Source organism: Urocampus carinirostris, chromosome 10 (genome assembly GCF_059441175.1).
Source record: "Urocampus carinirostris isolate Australia breed hairy pipefish chromosome 10, RoL_Ucar_1.0, whole genome shotgun sequence".
In the NCBI taxonomy this organism is placed as follows: domain Eukaryota; kingdom Metazoa; phylum Chordata; class Actinopteri; order Syngnathiformes; family Syngnathidae; genus Urocampus; species Urocampus carinirostris.
In genome coordinates, this window is record NC_142358.1 from 26,307,492 (window position 1) to 26,327,674 (window position 20,183).

At 36.5% G+C, this 20,183-nt stretch overlaps 1 protein-coding gene across 2 annotated transcripts in view; it reads right to left on the bottom strand.

Annotated features, from left to right (window-relative positions):
* Positions 1 to 20,183, bottom strand: part of LOC148358502 (chloride channel protein 2-like) — a 158,259-nt gene that overhangs the window by 107,830 nt on the left and 30,246 nt on the right. Inside the window, exons 2-3 of one of the 2 annotated variants that reach the window (XM_088345396.1) lie at positions 8,907 to 9,057; positions 4,506 to 4,556 (exon numbers count right to left, since the gene is read on the bottom strand). In XM_088345396.1, the coding sequence (XP_088201522.1) occupies positions 4,506 to 4,556; positions 8,907 to 9,057 (202 nt within the window). The remainder of the gene's footprint in view (positions 1 to 4,505; positions 4,557 to 8,906; positions 9,058 to 20,183) is intronic. The other variant, XM_088345397.1, reaches the window with a different exon arrangement.

A 20,183-nucleotide genomic window follows, 5' to 3' on the forward strand; every position in this document is an offset into this window, starting at 1 on the left:
ATCAATATTTAAAGTATCTCTAAGATAAAGAACCCCATTTGAAGTGTTGCTGATTAGTCATGTGTTGCAGTGAAAACTACCAGGGAAAAAAATCAAGTTCAAATAGATCTTACGTTTCTCCGATAAAGTCATTGGTAAGTAAATGGACTACGAAAAGAATTACTGTAAAAAAGTACAAAATTAGTGAACATTAAAGCATGTCAACCAAGGGAATATTTTGATGCATGCTGCAGTGACAATATGTTGTTTGAATACTAAAATAATCTTCTGAACTAGGGCAGCACGGCGGGGCAGTGGTTAGCGCGGGTGCAGCACAGTTCTGAGGACATAAGATTGAACCTCCTGTCTGGAGTTTGCATGATCTCCCCGTGCTTGCGTGGGTTTAATTGGCCGGTCCAAATTGTCCCAAGGTGTGAATGAGCGAGTGAGTTGTCTGTCTCTGTGTTCTCTGCGACTGGCTGGCAACCAGTTCAGGGTGTCCCCTGCCCGAGGATGGCTGGGATGGGCTCCAGCACCCCCGCGACCCGACTGAGGATAAGCGGTGCAGATGATGAATGAATGTTCTAAACTAGGGGTCTCAAACGGTGGCCAATTATACTATTCATGTTTTAATACATTTAAAATTAGACTCCCAAAAAATCTTCTGGCATTTTCTGTGGTACACACATTTTCCTTATCTTGACTTTATTTTGAAATGGTAAAAAGAATGACTACACATAAATTAAGCATATTTTCCATTATACGGGTATTCATTTTTTATATTTTTTTTATTGATGTATTTGTTTTTTTGTCAGGACTTAAGTTGCAAGGGCATGGACTTACACAGTTTATTAAGTATGAAAAATAATAACCTTATCTCAAATAATAACCTTATCTCAATGGTAGAACATGCATGAATTTTAGGTGTGTGTTTTATTTTGACTCTTAATATTTTGCACTCATCTTTCCAGTCTTACTAGGCACCTTTTTCGACTAGAGCAGATGGTGGATTGTTTTAAAATAAGTTAAAATAATTTAGAAGTAGGAACAAAACATGGAAATATTTCTGCCATTCATATATTTTTGCAGTGTGAGGTAAAAGTCTTTTCATTCAAGCAAAATGTGGTCTCACAAGAGTCTTTTTTTCAACACACACTGGGTTTAAATAAATAATGAACTGGTTACACAACCAGTACACCTTCAGTATACTCAGTACATTTAACAACATCAAGCCTCTATGTTCCATTAGTTTGGCAAAGAATGCATGGTATTTATCAGCGTATTTTTCTATTACAGCTGTCTTTATTTTACACCAATGCATTGACCATTGTAGGTATGTGCACTTTAGGGATAATTAGGGCCATTCATCTCTCCTATCACACGTTCTCTTTTCGCTCAAACGCACACGAGCCTACAAAACAAAAGAAAGACATTAGGATTTCTTTATTACTTCCCATTAGAGCTTGGGGCAAGCTGTAATAAGGCCAGGATAAGAGCGTTAGTCAACACAAAGAGGAAACACCATTCAGAAAGTGCCTAACAATATTTTTTTATGTTGACAGCAAACTTATTAGAAGCCATAAATTAAACAGTTTTATGAAAATAAGGTCTTGTAAAACTGCTAACTTGCAAATTGGAGGTGTGTTGGAAAAGGTTCCGGGTATTACAAACATTATTAAACGCATTTCTTTGGAACTATACTTTTTCTTTTTTCAAACAATGTGGTATTTGTACTGTATTGAAGCATCACTTAACCAGTTCAGGGTGTCACCTGCCTACTGCCCGAAGATAGCTGGGATAGGCTCTCGCACCCCCGTGACCCTACTGAGGATAAGCGGTGCAGATAATGGATGGATGAAGCATCACTTCTAACTAGAGGTAAAATCTTGGTCCCAGGCCAGAACCCGGACCGTATTTCAGGCTTAAAATGTCAATCATTAAGTCGGGCCGGTAAGGCTTCTCTCTAGCAGTTTTGTTTTTTTTTTCCTTCGTGGATAAAATACACAGCAAGCACTTACTTTTAATTAAGTAATTATTCAGATAAAGAAAATGCCTACCAAACTATGAGTTGAACTCAAAATTACTAAATCTCCCCAAAATTTCCTCCTGGGTGTTGGGGTAAAGGAAGCACAGATTCCTCCTTCCACCTCCCTCACGTCAGACGTCATTTCTGCGGTTTACAAAGCTTTACAAACTTTCCTATATTTTGGGCCAAATATATCACTATTTGCAGCTTGTAATCTGCAGAATTTGATTTTCTCTTCGATGCCATTTTGTTCAGTTTTACTTTTGTCCGCTGCACATTGCTGAGATGCGCACTTTGGGCCAAACCCTTTATGTATGTGCTGCATTTGCAGTGCACACTTCATTTGAGTGACTCGACCTCAAGTAAACCCCAAGCTGCGTAGTTTAACCAAACTGCAAAATTCGGCGCTAAAGTACGTATGCCCGGAGTAAAGCTTTTTGTTTAATTTGGCGGCAAATTAAAGCTTCAGGTTTATTTGGGGCTCGTTTATCAAGTCAAGTTAATCCGTCAGGTTTGGGATAATATACCCGCAACTCGGGTAAGGTCGGGCTGAATTTCACTTCTACTTTTAAATAACCTCAATTAAACTTAATAATGGAAATAATAATTGTATCTGCATGAACAATGCTTATTTAATGAGGTATGTTGAACCTACCAGATTAACATGTATGCAAAAAACCTTTACAAGACCTTTTTTATAGGGGCTTGAAGCCAAACCACTTCAGATCAACAGTTAAGTAAAAGCACCCCTGAGCTGCCTGGCATCTACACAAATTATCTATAGAATGCCATAGAGTATATGCTGGCGTTATGGTACACACGATTTTAGACATCGCTTCTCTTTTCATTTAGTCTTCAATTAAAAATGATCGCCATGGTCGTGAATGACGGGAGCTTCACCCCATATGTGCCACTAATGATTGAGAATTTAGGGGAAGTTTCTTAACTGATACCATCATCACAGCAACATTTAATTATTCAGCCTTGCCAGTCTGAACTGTCATCTGTCGGTCTTCTTTTTTGAAATATTTTGAATTTATTTATCCATTTAAAGGCAAAATATTAAGCTGAATTCAATTTTTCGAGTTTTTTACCATTTAAAATGCCAATTTCTCATTAAAAACCTAATCAACTTAGTGTTTAACACTAACCACTCGTTTAAAAGAGACCAACCACATTCGTGCTCTTAAATCTGGTCTTCCTGCCATGCCATGATGTAGAGTTGTAGCTCTCAGGCTTGAACTCCTGCCTGGAGAACTTAGCTGCAATGCAAAACTCCGGGGATGCCCTTCGCCTTTTAAAGAGTCACAAGCCAGGCAGGTGGCTGTTTTAAACAATCTGGCAGTGTGTGATAGGCTATGGATCCCAAAATTAAAAAGAGAAAAGTAACTGCACGGAAATCAAACTCAAACAGTATTAATGTGATTAGTTTTACTGCTATTTTATTTGTATAAATGCATGCTGCGTTTTACTGCACTCTTTTTGTTGCCCACGTAGGGGGCACGTTATGCACAATTCACTTTGTTGTTTTTTGAATCCTCAAAATGAAAATGACATTGAGAATTGGATTTAATTATGGATTTAATTCTTGTATTTCTTTAATGGTATTAAAGCAAATGAAACATACTGTAATTAATTAATACTGTAATGAAGTTAAACTTGAGGCGGTATCCTACAACAGAGTAACCACGTTTCACAGGATCCAACTTAGTCATTTGATAGTTGGCTAATATTGCTAAAGCATGAGTTAAATTCATTATAGGGCTTATATAAAGCTTTTAAACTGATTTGAGACTCCAAACGAATTAGTTTTTTGCTTCTTTAGTCCAGTATGGCTCTTTCAACATTTTCAGTAGCCGACCCCTAAGTTAACCAAACATGCTGGATAGACTATGTTACATCTCTCAGTTGGCATGGCAATGCATACACTGAGAGAAATAACTTGTGGCTGCAGAGAGGGAGATTTAATTTGCGGTTAGAGCCGCTACCCCCGCAACCAGACTCCAAATAAGAATATGAAAATAGAATGATGGATAAGTTTGGCGGACTTCTAGTCTATGTTGTATGGTGGTTAATATTTCCTGAATTGCTTCTGTGTTTTATCACTTGTTGATATTACCGGAGAGAATCCTTAATGGTATTTATCTAATGTTAAAACAAACTAATTATACAAACCTCAAGACATTTAACCTCTAAAAAGATATTACATGCTTGATTTGCCTTGTCATTATTCGTAAAATCTTAACTGAGAGGTGTTTGGTACTTTCTTGGACACAATGCATTTCCTTCCCAATTTCACAGATGTATCTAACCTTCAGGTTTGTGGAAAAATGACCTTTTTTATGTTCCCTCCAAAAGCAGAGCTGTCATTACTACGATCCAAAGCAAGTAGGAATGTAACATTTTTCACGTGTTAAAGATTAATAACGGGGGGCAGAGCAATGCAAGGTTTAATGAGAAGTTTGGAGTTAAAGGGACAAGTTTTTGTTTGATTGTTTACCAGAGATAAAGTCCTGGGCTGGGGCCTCCAGAACATATGGATACCCTGACCCTGGAGAACAGATAAACCATAGATTACAATTATCACAAACAGATACAGTAGGAGAGATCGTATACTACGCAAAGAAAAAATATGACTCATATGTGTTGCTCAAAGGTGTAAGAGCACATCGTTTAAGGCCATGTTATGGAAACTTTTGACCATAGGAAATTATAGATTTTAGAGGAAGCATCATTTAAACGTTCATCCATAGTGGCATGATAACAGAATCTGTACACATTTATAACAGTCTATGAAGGAGCTGTACGGAATTTGGTTCCTCTTTGCTGCCATCTCCTGGCTTGTCTCCTCACTGCAGCCTCGGTCAGCTCATTCATAATTCAAGTTAAGTCACATTTAATTGTATAGCCCTTAATCACTAAATGTCTGAAAGTACTACATAGGTCACAATTACACTTTCCCCTGATCAAGGAAAAACTGAAAAACATCAGCACGAAGAAAATAAGAAACCTTGAGAAGGGTCTTCACAAGTGGTAATCCAGGATGACCTGGGTACTATAGATTTAGCATTGTGTAACGGTACACAAAACATAGTGAACGTCAACAAAAGAAAACTATAGGTAATATGTTTATTTTTATTTCTTAGACGCGATCAAAAACACTTTTTTAATCCTTCTTCGGGTTTGGGTTGCTGTTTTGACTGTTGAAGTAGACCTTTTCTTACTTTCACCATTTTCATGCTACCTTACAAATAGAAATAAAAATAAAACCTGTGGGGACAAGCATGGTGTCACTATGCAGCAAACATTTCCCACCCCGATTCCTTGAACCTAATGTGTTACACGCTCAAAATAAAAAAAAGATAAAAGAAAATAATATGCAGTAAAAAATAAAGCATTAGGGTTCTTAGAACTCAGATGGCATTGTTAACGCATACTAAATAGAGAAAATATTTTAACTTTTTAAAGACACCTTAAAGGACGCACGCCACCTTTAATAAAAAATATGACATTTAGACTGGGTAAAATTCATATAAAAAGTAGTTATTTAAAGATTCCTCCATGCATTTACATAATAATATTAATTTATGAAATGTGTGTATGAATTGGGTTCTTGTTTTATTTTTAGTATTTTATTTTACTATTCCACCAACTTATTCATTTTTAAATAATAATCATATTTTATTGTATGTGATTATTACATTTTAATCTCACCTCCCTACATGGTCAACGTATATGGCCTTTTGGTATTTTAAAGTTTAAAATGTAGCAACTCCTCATGCTTTCAAAGTGTCTCGAGTCTGTCTACTGAATTGTTTTAATACTAAGGACACAAGTTTTGCTATGCCTGCACGTACCGGTTTTTGTGACCTGAACAAGACTGTGTGAATAAATGATACATCAATTATAAATTGATAAGTGCACTGTTGTGGTTGGACAATATAAATCCAGAATTCACTCATTGATTTCAATTAAATCCCTTTTAAATTGTAATGACAAAATTTCACAATTCATTACCAATCTGGGGATATGTTAATGCACAATGTACAGGTGCCTTATATATATATATATATATATATATATATATATATATATGCATATTCACTGAAATGCTCACGGGCAACATAAATACCATTATGCAACCTAATCTCACTCCAAGACAATAGACCTTTGCATTCCTTGTGGTTATAGAATGGGACTGCATTATAAACCCCAATTACAGCAGATCTCTGCACCTTCCAATAGATGGATAGGGTGCAACAGTCAAGTCAAGTCAGGGGGAAAGGGTTATTTCTGAGACACGAGGCAAGGGTAGTGGCTTTTGGAAATAAAGAGAGGAAAAGGATAACAGGAAATGACGACAAAAATAAGAAAAGAAGAAGGAACAACTGTTGGTCGCTAGGCGCCTACATGGTCTCCATAGCAACATCAGGCGCCAGGCTGAGCTCCTGCTGACATCACACCTGATGAGAAACTGCTCATGTATAAATGTGTGTGTCCTTAGAAGCAATTAAACATTATGAAATGGGCAAAAGGAGAGAAAATATAGGTTAGTAAAAACTAGGTAGAGAAAAATCATGCATAAAAATAGTGTAAGTTGTGTGTGTTAACGTGTCTAGCTGTCCATATGTGGGGGGGGGTGATTGTCTGAGTGTTAGCATTCATGCATATATACGCTGTCAATAACTTCCGCTGCAGATGCCACGAGCTCCAACATCCACCCTTGAACGCAACACACACACAATCAAGTTATATACTATGCTGTACAAATGTCATGATTCAGAATAATTTAAGTTTATATTATACTTCATATATTATACTTTATATTTCTTCAACACTGAGGGTAAAAAGTGAGAGTTGAACCGATAGACTACATTATTGAAGTTACATTTATAACAGTTGGAGATCACTCAAAGTGGATTTGAAGTTCTATTGCATATTGGAAGACAGTCAGGATTTTCTGAACTCAACTAAAAAAAATGTTTGTCCTTTTGGTGAGCTGACGCATTGAAATTAAAGTTTTTTACAGTGTATCCAATATGGATAACTCTATGTTCACCACTTCGAATCATTTTCTATCATATGACATAATGAGATTCTAAAATGCTCTTCAAGGGGATATTTTTACGTTTAAACCTTGGGAGGATAAGCAGTTGGAAAATGAATGAAATATTAAATTGTTTGTGGTAGATTACAGAGAAAGATTCAGTGAATGAGAACTGCGGCGCAATGCTGCACTCTGCTGGCTGCAAAAAGCATAAGGCAAACTTTTTATACAGTACATGTAGGTTAATGTAGAAGAGATTAAGAAGCGTGTGCATCAGAATTTTCCTTCTTGGTAGAATTGTGCATATCTATGAAAATGAATGTTTATCATCATTGAGCCATTTGTAATAGACCACAGAAGCAAAAAAACAACCATTTACAACAAACCTACCTGGCTCACATCAGATCATTTAACCGAAAACATGGCACTTCGTGTAACTAACGAAAGAGTAGAAACTAAGGATATATACTAGGTAGCACAGGTTTACTCTAATTGGATTACTTAAATAAAATCAGCAGTTTGAAAAAGACAATAAAAAAGCCAGTGGACTGAGACTATCATTTTAAATAAAATATGATTGGTAGACCAATACAGTTGTGATAGAGATACCAACTCTCTGTTAAACACTTATATATATATATATATATATATATATATATATATATATATTGAGCACATTTATGGAGTATGAATTGTTGATATGTATTGATAAGTAGGCATTTCTGAAATCTGCTTATATTTTGTCAATGTTTTTTGCATTAACGATAAATATATACACTTTTTAATTCCTGTATTTGTAGACAGGCTAAAGAGGAGCAGAAAATCTAGATTGCTAATGTAATCGGTGTACTGTACTTTATATTATTTTTTTGTGGTGGTATGGTAAATGGGGTAGAAAAAAAACTGCTGAAAGAGACATTGTGAGAAGCAGGGAGAAATGTGCCCTAAACAACTTTTATTTACACAACAATGCAACAGGAGAAAAAGAGTATGTTTGAAGGAATCACAAGTGACAATGGTTTTAATTGACTTTAAAAACAAAAGCAAGCAAATGAAAACGGTCCTTTAGGCAAAATCTTGTCAAACAATAAAGATGTGCATCAAGTATTGCTCGAGTTTCCTTGGCTACTTTTATGCAAAACAGAAAACAACAGACTGAAGCTTGAGGCCTGCAGAAAGCATTACTAAAGAATCCTATAGTTTGATGGCAGAACAAAGCAGTTGAAATCAATCATTCGCTTCAGTCCATTTGTGTAAACATTCTATACTGTCTACACTTAGTCTAATTTGACATTGTTATTGTTCAATATCTTGTGCATACATTCAATATGGTTGGTGTAAAGTGTAAAGAGGAGGCGAGCAGTTACTTTTGAAACAAAAGTGGAATAAAAAAGCTTGATGCGGTTGAGAAAATGGTCGGAACGTTTTTTTTCGGCCACTTTTTACCACGGAGGAGGACCTCTTGAAACACATTTTCCAAAAGTATGTTAAACTCATCTTTATTTATCTTTATAGAGCATATTATTTTATGATATGTTTATTTCTTAGTATAAAACAATACAGGTTACTTATACAAGCCTTGAAAATACTTATATAAACTTTAAACATACAAAATATAGCAATGCAGCAACTTACGAACGATCGTCCGGAACCATCTCGTTAGTAAGTAGGGCAGTGTCTGTATATAAATTAGTTGCCATTTGACATATACTGTGGCAATAAAATTGTGTACAATCCCGGGGCATACCCTTTAAATCAGTCAACGCCAGCAAAAAAAAAAAAAGGATCATTGACGAGAATAACTGATAATGGCAGTGAATGGTTTAAGTCAGGTGAGTGAGTTTTAACACTTACTGCGACACTTGGCACAGCGACCTTTGTCGTACTCCAACAGGTCAAGGTTTCGGCTTCGCTCACTGACCGAACGTCTTTGCCCACTCTCCCTCAGTCGAGCTGCTTCTTCTTTGGCGTACACCCCCAAGTCCTGGGTGTAGCGGCCATACATCTGGAAAGGTCATAGACAAATTAAATAGATGATATATCACAACTCACCAAAATATTCAATAATTGGTATGGCAACAAATATTTTCTTACCCAATTCAGAAACTGACTACGCATGCATGAATTGGCTACTGTACATCAAGGCTGCAACAATTAGTCAAAATGATAACAGAATAAATCGACAATGAATTCCATTGAACCATCTAACATGAATATAATCTCTGCTCTCATGCGCAATAGTGTCTCTGTTTGGAGCGGTAACATTTACATATGACGGCGTCAACAACGCGTACCAAAACTTTTTAAGTTTGGGAGCAATTGAGCCTGGATACGGGGAAGATAAAAACACCTCTGCAAAGTTTGTAAAATATACCTTGTGTGTCATGGCAGTACCTCCGTGATGCATGAACATTTCAAAAGAAAGCATGCCGGGGAGTTAGACAAAACAGAGCCTGACTCACTTCGGTAACTTTAAAGGCAATGCAGTTTTGTTGAGAGCCATTGTACATTTTATACGCTTAGATTTTGCTATGAAGAGATCTTAAGCATTATGTCGAATAAAATGTATGCAGTCCAAAGAAGTGACCATTGACTTTTGGAAAACAATATCATTTCAAACTGTTGAGAATCATGAAGTTTTTTTACAGACTTTGCAGTTGACCACTCAATTTACTTCGTAAAATGCAGATTAGATTTGTTTTATTTACTGTTCTACTGCTGCTGATTAACCTTTAGTTTAAAGGGATGATGACTGTTTACTTGATTTTGAATTATATTTTGTTTGCCTGTCCTTAAAAAAAATTGTTTATTTTTGGGTTTATGTCTCCATTGACCGAGCACTGTGCCTAATTTGTTTTAGCTGAGGGAATTTTTAAATAACTTCCATGAATCTGCAGTATGATCAATAGAAGATGTGGTAATCACTGTACCCATTTTTCTTGTGTTTATAATCATTTGCCACATAATAAATTGATTTTTTTGCTAAATGTATGAACAAATAATAATGATCTAATTAACCGACTCATCGTTTCAATAGTCTGTGACTAGTCGACTATTTAAATAGTCGTTAGCTGGAGCTCTACTGTACATACAGTACGCACAGAAAGGGTGGAAAGAACAGATTGCGCCATGTTATTGCTTAGAGTGAGATTAAAGAGTGACCAAAGGAAATGACCATATAAACCTATGACCTTCTGAAAAACATGTCTTATCTGGCGGTCAAGTCAGAATAATTTAAATGAATAATATTAGTATGACCAGGGGCAGTAAAATACGCAATACTACTTCAGCATGGATTCAAAATCTCCACACTTACAAAAACACACACACATAATGTATTAAGTCAGCAGTGCAAGAGACAGGAAGTCCCAAGTTCAGTACTCCACCTAGACCAGCCGTCTTTCCTTAATGCGAGTCGCCAGGAAGAGGATTTGCTCACAACAACTGATGAACGATATAAAAGGGTTAAACAAGGTCACAAAGGCTCGTTTCTAAAGAGGGCATCGACTAAATTAATTATACACATCTTTAGCATAATACATTTAGAGATTGGATTACTAAAATCAAATAAATCCAACCCTTCCCTCTGTTACCAATCATTTTGTTTTTTGAAACCAAGCACTCAATTCAATATTAAAGTATTAATATAGTTTTTTTTTCATTATTAAACATTAATACTCAAACTGCTTTAATAGTCTAAAAAAACAAGAAAATATATCCCAAAATCTGCCCGGCTCATATAGTCACTATTCCTTAAAAATAAAAGGTTATTGCAGTTTGTTTTGCAGCCATATGTTTTATTAGAAATATTGCTACATTTTTAAAAATAAAATAGCACCTGACATTACTTGATCTCCTGAAAATAGGAGGTGAAGAGTCAGAAATAGAATTTTCCTCATATTTAAGCATCTTGTTCCTCTCCTAGGGCAGTTTGGTAAACCGAAGAACGTATATTGAATACCGCCTGATATTTTCGCTCTATGGGAAACAAATATAACTGGATTTTATAAAGCGTTCACATTGGTGATATTATTTCTTTAAATTAGTTCGACTTTTAAGTATGGCCTGAAAAAAGTCAGCCTTATACAAACCAGTGGCAAAACGAGCAATTCACTCTGAGGCATTTAGATGGCCTTTAGGGATGTGTTGTTAGCGAACGAACCGGCTTGATGGGCCAACTCCTGCAGGGTGAATGACAGCAATCAAGAGCCGGGTTTTCTTCGAGAAACCTTTTCTCTTTCTTGTGATTGGTAAATATGCATGTACTTTTTTTCAGGGATTTTATGTTTGTGACTTAGGTCTTGACCAAGGGTTAAAAAATGCCCACTTGACATTTGTTGATGATTTACTCACTATAAAATCGGCTCAATTTGGCCTGTAGTGATGGGAACTCCAGACCTTTCGGCTCAGCTCACCTGAAAGAGCCCCTTTTGACTCGAAAATGTCTCTTCTTTAATGCTTTGGTCCACATATTACCGATTATTATGCAACCACCCTATGCACGAAATTACTTGAAAAAGAGGGACAAGAGAAAAAGAAAAAAGAAAAGGAAACTAGAACAAAGTTGAAAAAAGGAAAAATAAACAAAAAGGAACTGAAAAAAAGGAAAACAAATGAAAAAGGAAAAACAGAGACTGAAGAAGAGAAAAGGGGGTAGGAAAAAGGGGGATGGTGTAATAATTAATAGTAATATCAGTAATATAATCTGTAATAGTATGTGGTCTGTGCAGCTCTTTGAGACTCGTTGTGATTAAGGGCTGTACAAATAAATATGACTTGACTTTAAACATGTTAAGTATAAAATTGTTTTGTATATCTGTACATATTTTAACTTATGTTTCCTGTGTTTTTCGAGAAAAATGTGCTTTACATAACTTATGTAAAGGTTATTCTTGTATTTGATAGTTCTTTTAGTTAAACTGAATAATCAATAGTTTTGATTTTTGTTGTGTGTTTTTCATAGATTCTGAGGTGATTGACATTAAAGTTGGTTAGTATAAAAAAGGTTCAAAGTTTAGATGAGCTAAAGGTTTACTGTATAGAGTGAAAAAATAAATGCTAAATATGATTGAGTACAATGATAATGGACTTTAGTGCATTACCACCCCCTAGTTGACGTTTGCTTGCGCCTACAAGAAGGCCTTGATTGTCAAAAAGTGACATTTTTTATTTCACCCTACAATGGGGTATGGTAAAAATTACCAAAATAAGCAATGTTTATCAAGTCATAAAATTCGATTCAAACACTAATTATACTATGTCCTTCATTGATTGATTCATCCTCCTCCTCTGTGAAATCCTACAAAGCGAGAATCTGACCAGGAAGGGAAAACGATCATATCAAACTCAAACAATGGGATTGTTGTGTATACTTCAAAATCCTCCGCTGAGCTGGTACTTTAGCACTTTTGGATCCAAGATAAACATGATGTCCTCAACATTACCCCAACCGTTGTCCTTGAATAAACAGCGGTGGTCAAGTAATTCCTGTATTGTTCCTGTCAAATGGAGATTTAGCACCTGTATTCGTGTTTCTGAATTATATGCACCGTAAATATTTCAAATCATGTAACACAGTAGCAGTTATTAATGTGAAATATGAACATTAAAGCATATTAAAAGTGCACTACGCTTGAGTGTCACTTAAAATATCAAAGTCAACCAAATTGAATTACTGACAGTGTGTTCTGAACACTGCAGCAGTTTTGGGATGTCTTCTGCATAACTAAGCTTAACACATTTTTGCAAGGAAAAAGCCATATCGATCCAAAAGTGCTGACAAGGGGTGCATTCCTGTCCTTTCACATGCCAAGAAATTGAAAAATAGACCTAAGGATGGATAGATGTTTGCAGGTCAAGGAACTCATCCTGAATGAGCAGCATGCTCCAACTTCAGTTTATCAGTTCCTTCACGAAACATGTGGTTATTTTACCCTGTGCCTAAGGGTGGGCAAAAAGGAATGTGCAACAACTGTGCAATTCTTAATAAAAATGTGCTCTATTTCCGAGAGCCAGTGACATGCCTGCCAACCATTATGATCTCAGCGTACTTTATATGCGATTTTGATATAACATTCTAATACGGTTGTATTTTAAAAGGAATTAGATTTGATTCCTTAAATATACATTTGTTTGTCAACCTTATGTGGAAATACATTTTGCTTACCTAAACTTTTGTAAAAAAAATCATGTATTGGTTCGCTGAAATAGCAGCTAAAGTGATAAAGCTTCTAAAACTGTAGTGTAGCTTGACAAATGAAGCTAAATACAAAAAGACAAGAAGAGTAACAGGCGCCTTGCAGTCATGGTAGATACTTGAAATAAATAATCAAGCCAAAAGAAAGCTGCTCGTGCAGGCCCATGCCCATGGATGGGACTCGGAATTGTTTACACTTACCGTATTTATTAATGTATAACACGCACTGGACTATAACGTGCACCCCAAATATTTTTATTAAAAATCGGTTTCACTTTTTCTCACCTCAAACGAAGCATTGTAAGGGCCCGGGGTCACACAGCCGTTTGAGTCTGTATCGCGGGTAAAATTTTGCGTTTTTTTTTTTTTTTTGCCCGCGATGGAAAATGCGCAAAATTGGCCAACCCGCTGTTCATCGGTGGTATGCCCGCAAAACAGACGCCGGCGACTGTTCCGCTTCCTCATCGCGTCATTTCAGCGTCATTTTCTCGTGTGGAGCACGGGTATAAAAGCTGCCGAGCCGACGTTATGCAGAGAAATGCATCTTTGCCGAGATTTGCGTCCCCTCGCCACTACAACCACTTTTACCTCGTTTTATCTAACTTTTATATCACTTTTACAGGGATCAGAATGGAGATTTTCATTTTCAGCTGAAATAGCCAGGGTCCAGGAATAAAGCAGGGCGGAGCCCCCCCCCCAAGCTCCTGGGTTTTAGGCAATTTACTTGTCCAAAACCATGCTTATATTTATCATTTAAGTAACATTTTAGAAGATTAAAATAATTTGCCCACATAACTGATTTTTTTGTAAATACTGCAAGATAAGTTCAAATGCAGTTCAGTCCCTGCAGCTTGAGCAACAATGCGGCCAATTTTTCTAACGGCCGCCAGGGTGCGCCAGAGCAATAAAGGAAAGAGTGAGACAGTCGGATTTTGAATTTGTTTGCTACGCAAGAGAAAAAGTGAAAAAGTCGGAATGCCTTTGGGGTTCAAAAACAGCGGAAATCCGCGGATCCGCGGAAAATTCTGATCCCTGCTTTTAGGGAATTTAATGGCGAACATATAACCAAATCCACTTCGTCTTGCATTTGTTGGGAATGTAATACAACTTAAACCATTCCGTCTTTGTATTTGTTGTGAATGTAATCGAACGGTAATGCACGCCGTATACAAACTGTTTAACGAGAACCCAAACATTGAGTTTTTTGATGGTTAAAAAAATGCAGTATACGCGTATATATAATGTAATAAAATCCTTCCCCCCAAAAAATGTTACGATTTTGGGGATAAAACACAATTTTTTAGCATGACGTGTACAATTGTTAATCACTCGAGATTGGCAGGTATGCAGTGATGGTATCAGCAATGCTAGAATTGGTGGGTATTGACAGTTACAAAAACAAATTCTGATATAAGCAAAAAGCTTCCAAGAAAATCTAAAATTCAAATATTTATTTAGCTACATCACTTTTGCAGAAAAAAACACATTCAAACAAAGCATACATACCACACAGAACGGTGGCTGGATGGACAATAAATACATGTTTTCTGCAATGCCCGCATGGGGAACACTGGGGAGCTAATAGCAAAGTCTTATGTGCATGAGCCACACTGCCATGCCAACCTTCAGGCCTCTCTTCCACTCATCAAGAGCTGGACAAATACTTCGAATAAAAGCACGATGGACGAACAGTAAAAAAAAGGATCAATCAGTAGAAGCCACGGAAGGCACTCGGTCAAAAGTAGCATGAATAAGAGCATGGTGGGAAGCTACAAAAAGAGAAGAATCCACAAATACTGAATGTGTGACTTGGCTTTTAGTAATTCAGCTCTCCCAGTAGAATGTACTGTACAGTAGATATTTCTTCTCTTTTAATTCAATGAAATGATCCTAAAATTCAAAGGGAGAAGGTACCGCAACAATGTAGTCACTTGATAAAGTATTTACACATACCCAAATCTAGCATTCTGTTAATCTAATTCAAAAATTTGATACCTTAAAGTGCAGAACCCAAAGTTAAAGATCACGTTTTCATCTTGAAATCGAGTTATAACCCTAAGCAGTCTTTATTGCTGCTTATGTAAGCAATGTAGGGACAACTGTGTCTAATTTGCCCAATAGGTAGAGTGACATTGAAGCGAGCGAGCGAGCTAGATAGATAGATAGATAGATAATTTATTCATCCCCGAAGGAAAATTCACATTTCCAGCAGCATCCCTGAGCTGAGAACAATTCAATAATAAAGCAAAAATAATACAATATACAAATACCCAGTGTGACGTGCAAATGCCAACTGTAGCGTGTTATATAGAGTAACTAAATAGTGCTTCACAGAATACATATTGCAGTAAGATTCGGTAATATCCAATGTAGGTGGTGTGGTTTAATGTGGGCCTTTACTCTGCCGGGTGGAGTTAAAGAGCATCATGGCATGAGGAAGAAAAGATCTCTTCAGTCTGTCCGTAGTACAAGACAGTGACATCAATTGTTGAAACACTTTAAACTGTAACTGTACTGCCTCAGTGGAAGACCAGTTTACATTTCAAAAACAGATTTACAGTCTTTTCATGATTTGTAAGATGCAGTTTTTTTTACGATCAAATAACTTTATTAACAAAATCCTAAATTTATCGAGATTTAGAACCATTATAAAACAGTAGATGATTACCAGATGAGAATGTATAAATGAAAAACTGGTAAAACAAGAAAGCCAAAAATAAGTGGTCAACACTGAAATATGACCCTGTTGAGTTTTGTCCATTTTCAATTTACCATGCACACCAAAATCCGTGCTTTTGTGTTTGTTTTTGTATTCATCTATCATTTTTTTGCACTGCTTATCCATACTAGGGTCGCGGGGTCTGCAGGAGCCCATCCCAGCCAACTTCGGGCAGTGGACAGGGGACACGCTGAACTGGATGCCAGCTTGTCGCAGGGTATTTGTTTTTACACACACACCCAAATTACTTTCTATAAAAGGGTTTCTACAGCTTAAGGCAAGTTATAGTCAAGACTTTTCAATGCCTTTTGAAATGAAGTTTAAGACAACTGATAAATGTCACCAAATCTTTTTCGTTCAAACATTTATAAATCTTAATAATGTGATCACATTGAGACTTTTGAAAATTGGATTTAAGAAATATTAATGACAATTAAGGCCTTATTTTTAGAACAATGAATTCAGCTGCTTTTTTTTTTTTTAAGACTTTTCAAGGATCCGCGGGAAGCCTTTATAAGATTAGTTTAGAAGTTAACAAAAAAGATGAATGATAAAAGTTTTGAAAATATATTTGAAAATATTTGCAAGTGTGAATGTTTAAAAACTGTTTATAGAACTACTTTTTATTAGCATCTGTTTTGTTGCTCGCTTTCCTTTGTTCATGAAGAGTTTCTTGAACCAGGGTTCCTACAACTGAAGGCAAATTAAATTCAAAACTTTTTAATGCCTTTTATAATCAAATTTAGGACCAATTCAACAAAAACAAACAATTGAAACAAAATAATAAAACACAAATATTTCTTGCTCGTAGCCATGGCGAAAAACGTCGTACAGCGATTTTTTATTAAAATGACACTTTTCCATGATCCTAGGTAAACGTCTCTGTTTACCTCCGAACTTGCTATTTGTATTGTGGGTAGACCTAAAACACGAGTCTACTCTGAAAGGCTACATCAACAATTTGATACTTCCGTTATTGTGGTCATGCGATGTTACTAAATCTTCTTAGGTCATACAAATACAAATTTTAATGTTTTCACATTTTTAAGACTTTCAAAAAATGAATTTAAGACCATTTAATGCCAAATAAGGCGTTATTTTTAGATTTATGAATCCAATGCTTTTTAAGACTTTTCATGGATCCGCAATAACCCTTTTAACTGTCGCTTTCATGTTGCTTGCACACACATAATGGAATTTGCCATGTTAAAGAAATAAGTTTACTTCATCAACGGCACAAATAACTCCTGCCACACTGCAGATAGGCATTTCGCTGCTATTTAAAGTTGCATGCTCACAACAAAACAAAGAGCAAAGTAAACACACCATTTGGATTTTAAAATATCTTAGCACAAAATGTCTATAGCACAGCAATCAACATGTTACCAATATCAGCAAAAAAAGGGAATTAAAATGACCATTAAAGTAAGATCGCGATAAAGTTGATCGGATCGCATCATATTTTGATTTTTTACAATGGACCTCTGAAAAATAGTTCGAGGGGTTGTAAGTAGCCCTCGAGCAGTAGTTTCAACACCCCTACTGACAAAATCCAATAGAACAAATAAAAACAAAAGTCAGAGCATGACAAGAGAATAACAAAGAAAGGACTGGATTTTTGTCATGTTATTATCCCTGAATTGTAGGTCCAAGTTATTTTTCACAATTTCTATCAAATATATCAGTGGTCTGTTACTAAGGCTAATTATTTAACCTAATGCGGCCCAAATGTTATAGAGGTTTACGTACTAATATAATTTGTTGCAATCAATGGTTTTAGTGACGTAACTGAAAAAAAGACATGGACAATTAAGTCCCTGTGAGAAAAGACGTGAGACAGAAGAAGAAGAGGTGGGAAAGACAGAGGGAGAGAAATTTGCACACAATGACTCCCAGTGTTTCTCTTTGTGTCTCTTGCACGTGCTTGATCAGGATCTTGGAAGGCAACGTCATGGCACTGCCCTGAACTGGCCCCAGAGCTCACACTCCAGGCCTGGGGATGCACTATCTGTAAAACTCCTAGCTCACATCACACTGCAAAAACACAGCTGTGACAATAACAAGCTGAATAAGTTATAGAAGAACTCGTGGAAAGCTGGAGACTTTCGAAACCACTGAAAAAAGGAAAACCTAGGTACAAAAAGCAACCTGTAACGTATTGAGGATTCTTGAGTTGTTAGTAGAGATATTCTGATGAGCAATATTAAAAGAGCTGAGGTAGACGGGGGAAGGGTGTGTAATCCGAGAATCACAACTTGATTAGAATAGGAAAGGAGTGAGAAAAAAAAGTGAGAAGGTAAAATACCAAACTAGGTGAGAGGATAAACAGAGGACCTGTAAAGCAGTGGTCAGCAACCACTGGGCTGCGGAACCAGTACCAGGCCGTGGGCATTATACCATATTCATGTGTGACGTGCATTTATTTATTTATTTTCAAGTTTGATTGCACGTTATAAGAGGTTTTACAGTACAGTAGTACATTATCACATTCAAGCAATGACTGATCAGTTGAAATACATCGCTGACCACATTTACCCGGAATCGAACCCAGATCGATAACAGAAATCGTCGACACTGAATTTCACTGTCAACTATCGTCGCAAGAAACATTTTTCCAACAACGTGAGGCATCTCCACATGAATATAATATCTGCTGAGAGCTGCAAAAGGCGCAACAGTGTCTCAAAAGATAACCTACAAAAATGACAATGTCAACATCGAGTACGCATACCAAAACTTCTAAAGGTTAGAATCATTTAAACCTGGATACGGCCAACAAAACGACTACTTGCAAAGGTAAAAAAGCAGACTTTCTGTATCAGGGCAGTAGATCAATGACACAACATTTAAACAACGAACAAACGTATTTGAAATGAAATTCATACAGTTCGAATTACAAACATCGGTTTTAAAACTTTTTGATTTTATACTGTTGAGGATCGTAAAGTACTTTTGCCCCAGACTCTGTAGGTATCCTACGGCCCCAGATACTGTAAATTCCGGACTATAGAGCGCACCTGATTATAAGCCGCACCCACCACATTTCGGGAGGAAAACCGATTTTGTACATACACAAGCCGCACCTGTATATTAGCCGCATGCACCTACATTGAAAAAACGCAATTCAAACACGAAATTAACAGATACCCGATTAAGTTCAAAAAACACAGCCGGCAAATTGAACGGAAAAATGATACCGGTACTTAAAATTGAATGCAGACCTGCAGAGTCCAGGTGCCCGTTGAAAGTAATCCAAGGAAAAAAGTGTATATTTCCAAAGGTAAGGGTGGGAAAAATATATATCCACTATTGTCGGCCGCATCCACAAACACGTCTCACCTTTACTCCACTTCCCGTCAGCCCGCGTTTGCCCTGCCCCTTCTTTCTCATTTGCTCGTACAAAACATATCAAAACAAGTTTCTAAAATAAATACATTACAAAAATATACAGTTGCAAATACATATTATACATGGTTTCACATTTTCACATACAAAGAAAGACGGTACACAGAGAGAGTTTTCAAAGCTTTAATAATAATATCATAACTTTCATCCCAAACCGTGCCTGTGAAGGGTAGCAACACACTACTAGCAACACGCTCTCAACACAATAGCTATGTTAAAAAAACATACCGTACTTGAAATAGGCACAGTAGACCGTCCTTATCTTCCCCCTTATAACCGACGTCATCAAAGTCGTCTTCTTTAGTATAGGAAAGAGACTTTGTCATATAGATGTCGTCCCACGCTCTAATTAAAAAACACGCTAGCATCACCCCCGCAAAGTAGTTTCCTTCTATATCGGACTGCTCGATTGCGTTTAACTAGAAGGATGCGTCATATGCGTTTTTGTTGCAATTAGCATGATGAGGATATGTCTACGCTAATCTAATTTGTGCACAAGCTAAGAAGTTGCAGTCTAAATCTTACCTTTTGTACTCGAGCGCCGCTGGCGGCCGTTAGAAAAATTACATTAATTGGCCACATCACTGAATAAGTAGCGGCTTATAGTCCAGAATTTACGGTAATCTTGATTCATTAGTGTATATACACCAGGAGTCGTGTATTTTTTTCCCAATACACTACATCACTTTGAAGTAAGTGTTGTTTATTGTAAACAGACTTTTGGCTTTACTGGCTTCTTTTATTGAATGTTCACATTATGAGGATTTTAAAACAAATGAAATTTGTATTTTGTCCCCTTTGAAATATATGG